General features: G+C 34.5%; 1 protein-coding gene across 1 annotated transcript; it reads right to left on the minus strand.

Moving 5' to 3' along the window:
* Nucleotides 1–942: 942 nt before the first annotated feature.
* Nucleotides 943–2,484, minus strand: LOC132614317 (PLAT domain-containing protein 3-like). Its single transcript, XM_060328730.1, has 2 exons — nucleotides 2,326–2,484; nucleotides 943–1,799 (listed from the first exon to the last, which is right to left on the minus strand). The coding sequence occupies exons 1-2, from the start codon at nucleotides 2,410–2,412 to the stop codon at nucleotides 1,329–1,331; spliced, it is 558 nt and encodes a 185-aa protein (XP_060184713.1). The 5' UTR covers nucleotides 2,413–2,484; the 3' UTR covers nucleotides 943–1,328.
* Nucleotides 2,485–9,901: the final 7,417 nt, after the last annotated feature.

Below are 9,901 nucleotides of genomic sequence, written 5' to 3' on the forward strand. Positions count from 1 at the left end.
TACCAATTTATTTTATTTTTTTATCAGGAGGCCATACCTCCTGATGTTTTATTAATAATGACGTTTCCTACCAATTAGTCGGTGGGAAAAGCCTTTTTTCTAATAGTGTGATTCTTCAGAGAAAAATAATAACACGAGTAGTTTAATATTTACCGAAAAGTATATACTCCATGTGATATCATACATCTACTTATGTAATTGAAAATAAACAGTAGAAGAATAAGAAAAACAGAGGAGTAAAACCGAATCTCATTAAAATTTACCCTGTACTTAAAAATCCACCGCTTTATACCTACGAAAATCAAATAACTCAATAAAAAAGTATTTGGGACGAATTGACCGACTTATTGATAAATGTTTTCTGGCTTTGTCAATCTATTTCATTACTAATACTTTTATGTAGAAAGATCTGGAAAATTGGACAATGAAGGTACATTCTTGTGGGTTCTAAATTTGGTTCCTCATATTCACAAAGTTGTGACGAATTCTCGGCACAGCTAGGATATTCTAGCGACATTTCTATATCTTGTGTGAACACTGTTGGTGACCTAATTATTGTACTAGTTTGAAGTTTGAACTAATTCAACCAACTTAGTTTGAAGTTTGAACTAGTTCAACCAACTTTTTTAAATTTAGACAAAATATTCTAACTACAACAACATACCCAATGTAATTTATAATAAGTGGGTTTAGAGAGAATAGAATTTGCTGACTTACCCCTACCTCGTAGAGATAGAGAGACTATTTTCGAAAATTCCTTGAGGCAAAATATTCTAACAATTATCATAAATATTAGGTAAAGCATACAAAATCAAATGACATACACATGATAATTTTGAAGAATAGAAAACGGTAGCATAAGAAATAACGATGCAAACAATCTTTATTTTTTTATTTTTTTATTTTTTTGGGGAAAATATAGCACTCATGAGAAGATATAAATAATGCTCACAAAATTAACAAGGGTCTTTATTACTCAAACCATACATTACTCATACCATACCACAACATGAAGCAGCACACTCATCAAATGTCATACTTGACCCTGATAAATTTCACAGTGGCAAGGATAAAGCAGGAAAGTATATTGATGAGTGTAATAACGATGCAAAAAGTCGTTATTATTTGGAAAATACAGCATTCATGAGAGGATATAATAATGATCCTAATAATACTAACAAAATTAACAAGTGTGCTTTATTACTCAACCATACACTACTCCATACCACAACATCAAATATCATTCTTGTCCTTGAAAGTCTTCACACTCACAAGGGTAAAACAGGGAATTGTGGACCCTGGCCCATTAAAGCCCAATAACTGTAGATTTAAATCACAGAAACTTGTGGAGTGGATTCAGTTCCGGTAACGGGCCGACGCACATCGGACTTGGTCTTCCTACACAGGTTCCTGACTGCAGTAAGCTGGTAAGGCGGCGCATCAGTTGCGAGCCACTGTTCCACTTCGAAGTACTTTTGGATGCATTGCTTATGGACTCCAGTAACAGTAACCTCCACGTAGTTACAATACCATCCATGTCCTTTGCCTGTTCCATCAGAAGTCAAGTTCATCTTACAGACCGGCCCGGTCAAACATGGGCCACGACCACTAAAGATGTCCAAGTTTCCTCTTTCGAAATAGTCGTAATTTTGGCCCATAAGTCCACCCCAGGTCTCAAGGTTCTTGATTTTAATACCGTATCCATCTGCATCGTAAAGAGTCAAACTGATGATCGAATCGGTTCCACCCTTTATGATAGATCCCGTTCGGATGTAAGCAGTGTATACACAATCTTCATCCTGCATTTGCACAAAATATAGAATATTCAGAAGTTTTCATAAAGAAAAATAAATAAAATAAAAGCAAAAGGATATTGTAGGAACAAACACTACTAAAAGATACGCCATCTGTTTTAATTTATGTGAAACTATTTTTTTTATTCCGTATCAAAATAAATGACATCTTTTTTAATTTGAAAATAAGTTCACTTTATGAAATGATTTACAGTTACATAAATATTCAAGATTTATTTTGAATCACAAATTTCAAAAATCTTCACTCTTTCTGCGAGTCATGTCCAGTCAAATGAGTTCACATAAATTAAGATAGACAAATGTTGTAGCTAAACATCACAATTTAGTGACAGATTATCAAAGAATTATGTTAGCTACGAGCTATTTAGTGACAGATCAGCAATGATATTCGTAGCTAATTTTTTTTTTTTTTTTTTTATGAGAGATATGTAACCTACGGATCAGAGACATATTAGTAATGACGCTGGCAGCTAATTTCATTTTTTTCTGTAATGAGAGATAGGTAACTTACGGATCCAGAAATGGAGGAGATGGAGATGGAGAAGAAGAGGATGAAAACTAGGAACCAGAAATGGTTGAAGTGAGCTGCTACTCCCATGGCTTCTCTTCAGCTTTTCTGTTTCTTTCTTTCTTTGTTTCTCTCTCTATCAGATGGGAATAGCAATTCTCTATATAGATTACATCAAGGGTTGTGGCTTTGTGGGGGACCATATTATATTGAGAGTGAACGTGATTTGTACTACTCCCACGGTTATCTCTGTTTTAATTTACGGAAAAAGGGTCAAATATATCCTTATTTTATGAGAAAAGGTTTAAATATACCTTTCGTTATACTTTCGGTTTAAATATATCCTTGCCGTTATACTATTGATTCAAATATATCCTTGTACTATGAGAAAAGGTTCAAATATACTGTTATATCCCGTATTTTGTGCATTCGGATGTTTCAAGATAATCGCGATAAGTTAAGGGCAAGGCTATTATTTTCCTTCCAATTTTATTTTAATACACAAGTTGGTTATTAGTGGTATGGAAATATTGAGAGAGGCTAGGGGTAAAAAGGAAAAAATTCAAAAAAAAAAAATATGATCATGAAAGCCACCATGGCCGTGTGGCTCAAGTGGGTCTCACCCATGGCTTGGCCAATTGCCTTGAGCCATGAGTGGGGGGCATGTGTCCACCTTTTATGCGCTATGTATTTATATATATAGATGAGTGATGACAAAGCAAGACTCATATTCATCCTTCACAATTCAAGAAGCTTCAAGAAAAAAAGAAAAAAAACCATTCGGCCATGGCTGGCCGAATTTGATGCCCCTAAATATTGATCAAAAAAATATTTTCCTCTAGTATTTCAACCAATTGGAAGGCCCTTATTATCGTGGAGTAGTTGTTGGAGCAAGCAAAGCATTCATTGTGCAAGTTGTGAACCCTAGCCAAGTTGAGAAGTTAAAGGATAAAGGTAAGATTTAAATCATTTAATCTCCTTTTTTATGTGTTAGGGATGATTTGTGAGTGTTGTAGTATGTAGAAATGGATGAAATTCATGAAATATGTGTGTGTAGGTTGTGGCCGAATAGGGGTTGGGGTTGGTAAGATGTGATGTATTGATGTTATTTAGTATGTTGATTGTTGTTGTTGTGGATTCCATGATAAAAATGAAGGTTTGATGGCTTGAAATGAAGTTGTAATCGTTGTGGGATTGTTGAAGAAGTTAATGTGACATTAGCATGGTTTCTTATATTTGTATGAATAATGTTGTTAACGTGTGGTTGTTGGTATAATTCATGAACTTGGAAGCAAGGAATGTGTTGTTGTTGTTCTTATTGAGTTTGGAAGATTGTAAGTTGGGTTGTTGTGATTAATTGGAATGTAAATGAAATGTCGTCGAATTATGTAGAAAGGGTTGCTAACGTTAGAATGCATTTTGAATTAATTGTTGAAGTTGAAAATATGATTGTTGGTATTGTGTTGGTGATTTGGCCGAGTTGACTTCTCGGGGTTGGTTGAATTTATAGGGGAAATGCTGCCCAAATTTCTATAGGTGGACTGCTAGCCTAGAATCGGATTCCTAAATACCTATAGCTAATGTTTGATATCTCTTGACGTTGTTGTAGATCTTGCGAAAGCCGAGACTTAAGTTCGGATTAGCTTAGGAAGCGGGCAAGGTATGTAAGGTTTACCCTTTCTTTCTTTTGGCATGTCCTAGAGCTAAGTAAGGTATGACACGCACCTTGGGGTAACTCTTTTCTTTAATTCCGAGCTTGTTTATGATTCTTATTCACTTCTTGACATGAGCATGCTTAGTATGGTCGAGCTTATTGTATGATTGAATAACGAGCAAAGCATAAAGAGTCTCTGTTCCAAAAAGGGTTCTATAAGGATTAATGTCCCTAACTTTCATAAACGGTCTCAGATTGCTTTGAAACGTTCGTAGAGGTTTCTGTAATGAATAATGTTCATAACTTTCTTATGCCAACTCGGATTGACTCGAAACGTGTTTATGATCCTTCAAGTGTCGATCAGTGTACTTATCTATTGAGTCCAAAGATTGATTTATATGCATATGGTTTCTCACTACTCTGCTCGTGCAAACTGTTGTTACATCTTTCACCGAGTCCCGGGCCGGGTATGTTATCGTGCACAGTGTCACTGCATTATTCACCGAGTCCCTCACTAGAGGGCCGGGTACAGTATATATATATATATATATATATATATATATATATATATATATATATATATATATATATATATATATATATACAATGACATGATGATATGATGAGATGATGACATGTTATGGTGGTCAGGAGGGCATATGATGACTTTATTCACCGAGTCCCTCACTAGAGGGCCGGGTACGGTATATATATATACATGATGATATGATAGTATGCTGACATGATGACATGATTTTATCCACCGAGTCCCATAATGGGCCGGGTACGATATATGATAATGATATGCATGATTTTGTTTTGTAATGCACAGGTACAGCGATTTCTTGATTATCATACTTGCCTCTTGGAATCTCTATTTCAGTTATGATCTACCTAATTGCATTTCATGCCTTACATGCTCAGTACATATTCCGTACTGACCCCCTTTTCTTCGGGGGCTGCGTTTCATGCCCGCAGGTACAGACGCTCGTTGTGGTGACCCGTCAGCCTAGGATATCCATTCTGCTACTTTGAAGTGCTCCCTTGCTCCGGAGCCTATACTTTTGGTACAGATCCTTCTGTTGTATATATATATATATATATATATATATATATATATATATATATATATATATGTCTAATTAGGGTACGGTGGGGCCCTGTCCCTCCATATGACACTGCTGTTACTCTTAGAGGCCTGTAGACATGTATGTGGGTCATGGGTGGTTATCGTTCAGTTATGTCAGTATGGATTATGTTTTGGCAATTCCCCACATTACGATAGCCTGACCGGCTTGTGTGTGATATCATACGTGACAGTTTTATACAGCATTTTGTCTTGCATTTATAAAAGCTCTTAATATGATAAACGCTAATATGATAAGTGTCCATCTGGTTGAGTCGTGACAGTACAGGTTGAACGATAGATAGTATGATATGGGGTGCTCGGTAGCCAATACTGGGTACCTGTCATGGCCCTCTGGTTGGGTCGTGACATATACCATTCCTCCATTAAGATTGTTCAAGGTGGACATCTAATTCTACGTGGCACTGACATTTGATGAGATGGATGCCACGTGAACCTCAGCGCCGCTAACCCATTTTACCTATATCCTCTATTTTCTTTCCCTCCACCACTAAAATTCTCTTTCCCCTCCACCACCATTAATTGTGGCTTTACTTTCTTAAGTGTTAGTGCTTAGCTGAACTCGACACATAAAATGAAACTACTGACAGAGCAATTATTAATCAAGAAAAAAGATTTCTTTTGAGAAAATCCAAATTTTCTCCAGTAAGTAACATCTAAAAGTCATATATGTGTACTCCAAGTGGCTTTTCAAAAGAGTGTTAAATTAATTTAGTACCTAACTAATCCAGAGCATGACATTTTAGAAAGATGGTTGTTTAATTGATTAAGGTCGAATCTACAGTGTATGTAAGTGTAGAGATTTGTCCTTCTTGTCCAATTCCACCATTAAATTAAGGACAAAAGTTCAGTTTTAATGCATTGACGATAGTTAATTTAGTGGTGGAGGGGAAAGAAATAGGGGAGATGGATAAAATGGGTTAGCAGCGCTAAGGTGGCATGCCACGTGGTATCCACCTCATCAAATGTCAGTGACACGTAGGATTGGATGTCTACTTTGGACAATCTTAATTGATTGGGTGTCCACCTTGGACAATCTTAACCGAGGAAGGGTATATTTGAACCTTTTCTCATAGTCCAGGGGTATATTTAAACTAACAGTATAACGACAAGGGTATATTTAGACTGAAAGGATAACGAGGGGTATATTTAAACCTTTTCTCATAGTGCAGGGTTATATTTGACCCTTTTCCGTTTAATTTATGTGAACTTATTTAATTGGACGCGAAATCTAAGAAAGAAGAGAAGACTTTTAAACTTATTTTGTTAAATAAGTCACATAAATTTTACGTGGCTATAAATCATTACATAAAGGTAAATTATTTTCAAATATAGAAAGAGATCATTTTTTTTGTAAGAATTAATAAAAAAATAAGTTCACATAAATTAAAATGGAGGGAGTATTTTTCCTTTTTCATGTCCAATTATAAAAAAATAATTAATGAAGGGTCGGCATAACTTAGTGGTGTACATATATATGAGTAATAATAATTTAGCTCGATTCATCTACTAGCTTAGAGAAACTCAATGTTAGCTCGCCTTGCAAAAATATCATAGATGATTTTATGATATTGTTTTTAACATAATTTTCACATTTACATATAATGCCCTTTATTTTTGTTTGGGCAAAGGTACAAATATATCCCTTAATTTTGTAATTTAGAGCAGATATATCCTTCGTTACAAAAGTGATGTATATATACCCCTGACGTTACAAAATATTGCAAATATACCCTTTTCGCTGAAGGGATTTTAAAAAAAAATTATTTAGGTTATTTTTTAATTAAAAAAAATGTCACGTGACTTTAAAAAAAAGTCTACCCGTTTTGAGTAGACATACTTTTCTAAAGCCACATAGTAATTTTTTCCTTGATGGGTCGAGTCTTGTTCGTTTAAAAAAATGGATAGACTTATTTTTTTTAAAAGTCACGGCGATATGTTTTTAAACTAAACATACCTGACACACAAGAAAAAAAAATTACCATGGCTTTAGAAAAATATGTCTACAAAAAAAAATAATAGGTAGACTTTTTGTAAAGTCACATGGCATTTTTTTAATTAAAAATAACCTAAATGATTTTTTTTAAAAAAAATTCCTTCAGCGAAAAGGGTATATTTGCACCATTTTGTAACGGTAGAGATATATTTGCACCATTTTATAATGGCAGGGGTATATATACACCACTTTTATAACGAGGGATATATCTGCTCTAAATCGCAAAATTGGGGGTATATTTGCACCTTTTACCTTTTTGTTTTTTTTTGTTTTGAAATATCCTGGAAATTTTTTAACATTATTTCACACATAATAGTATTGGACCTTTTGTTACTTAACTTTGAATTTTATTTTGAAAATAGAAATTACAGTTTAATATTAAAATTTGATCGACTTAGTTTAGTGTAGGTTCCAATAATCCAATTTAGCAAAAAAGACTTCTCATTGTCTAGCTTCTCCTTTTAAAATTTTAACGGGTCAACTCCTGCCCCAAAACATTCTGTCTCCATCTTTTGTTGTATTGCGACTCTTGAAATATATACAATTTGTCTTTTGCGGTGTCTTAAACAATTGACACGGTTCACATTTTCATTTTAACATTCTTGTAAAAACAAAAGCTACTTTTTTCTAACTTGAAATTATACAGACCAGTAAAATGGGCCAGAGGTGTTTACCTTTTGGGCGGAGGGTCAAATTTGCTCGTGAATTATGCGAAATAGAACGGATTTTTCCTCGGTTAACAAGTGGGGTCAACTTTCCTTGAAATAATTAGTTAGGGTCAAATTTATCCTTATTTTTAATGGTGAAAACTTTTTTTAAACGGAGAATAAATTTGAATCTTTCTCATAATTCAAGTGCAAATTTGACGTTCTCCCTAGTTTTGAGTTTTTAATTTCTTTTATTTCTCTTTTCTCTTTCCGCGCTACTACATCTACCGCCAATCACAATTTCTTTCTCTTTTGACCCCTATGCTACTATATACCTGCATTAAAGTAGTATTTCATATATTGCATGTTCAACACATTTAGCACATTCCCTCCTAGTGGTGTAGGTGGGAATTGGGTGACAGGGAGAGAGAAAAATAAAGAAAAGGGGAGGACAAGATGTTGGTGGAGGTGATGATGACAATGGTGATGGGGAGAGACAAAAGGAAGGAGGCAGGAAGGGTGATTGACGGTAGAGGTAGTGGCGGAAGGAAAGAAAGTAGGAACAAAAAACATTAAAAAACTCCAGGGGATGGGGAAGGGTTAAATTTGTCCTTGAACCATGCGAAATAGTTAATTTTATACCTTAACGATGAAAAAAGTTCATATTTATCCTCAATTTAAAAAAAAAAATCTTAATTGCGTGACACATGACATCACGGGGTGCAAAACTTCCACCGTTTGAAAGTAAATTTGTTCTATTTCGCATAATTCATGTGCTAATTTAATGTAGAGGTTGTGGCGGAAAGAGAGTAAGTAGGGACAAAAAACATTAAAAACTCAAAAGGATGGGGAAAGGTCAAATTTGTCCTTGAACCATGCGAAATAGTTAAATTTGTACCTTAACGATGCAAAAGGTTCAAATTTATCCTCAGTTAGAATCTTTAACTGCGTGACACATGACATCATCGGGTGCAAAACTTTCACCGTTTGAAAGTAAATTTGTTTGCAAATTTGATGTAACGATCAGGAAATATTTAACCTTAAGTATTAACGGAAAACAAATTTATTTCATTGACATAGCTCAAAAGCACTCATTACCTTGCCTTTTTATATCAGCGATTCATACGATTAATATTTTTTTCCCAATGTTCACATGATTGATTGATAAAGCGCATGAGCTGGCAAGCAATACGCGTCAATGCTAATAAAGAAATGTTGGCATGCAGATTTGACGCATCACTTGAGTGGTAGGTACAGACCACGTTTTGCACATTTGTTTTTTGTAAATTCTGTCGTCGAGTCACCAGCAGGCTTTCTCCGGTTTAAGTTTTGATTCTTTTCACATAGTTATTGTAGGTTAACGTTGGGGAGATACAGAAACACACTTAAATTATGAATTGTCATCTACTCACCTAAATTATATGGGAGTCCCAAGGTTTTGAGTGAGGGTGAGGTCCAGTCGTTTGGATTCGACAGAAGCAAATGAAAAAAAATATTAGAACCCCTTTTTCTTAGATTAAAATAAGTGTGCGTTTGTACATATTGCGTTTTAACTTATTTTCTTTACTTAATAAGCAATGAATGGGATAAATAATATGAAAAAATAAGTTCAAAGGATAAAAAATACAAAAAAATAAGTTCGGGGGCATAAAATCCCCCTCATAGTTTAGGTATGTAGTTGGCAATTTCGTCATGGTTTGGGAGTAAACTGTCTTATCCCTTTCATTTGTTTTCTTTTTTCTTTCTTGTAAAATGTACTTTCCGACTGTTATTTAATATAGCTGTTGAACTTTGAACTAAGACAATTCCGCAAAATTAAAACAAAAAAAAAAAAAAAGAACACGAGCATCGTCTTACCATGATCAAACGTCCTAATTAAGTTTTGACCAAAGGGCAAAAATAGTACTATATACTTTATAATATTGAAGTGATGAAAACTTTCACCTACCACTCATGAAATTACCCATTCTTTCCACGTGTACTACCGCTGAAATTACCATATTACTAATATGTTAGGTGAACATTATGTATACTCTGGAAAAGGTTTGTAATCTTGAGAAAAATTATAAGCTTAAACCTATTTCAATTGTATATACGTTTTCTAATAACGGGACATTACTCACTCTATATCGATT

The sequence above is a fragment of the Lycium barbarum genome, chromosome 10 (genome assembly GCF_019175385.1).
Source record: "Lycium barbarum isolate Lr01 chromosome 10, ASM1917538v2, whole genome shotgun sequence".
NCBI lineage: Eukaryota > Viridiplantae > Streptophyta > Magnoliopsida > Solanales > Solanaceae > Lycium > Lycium barbarum.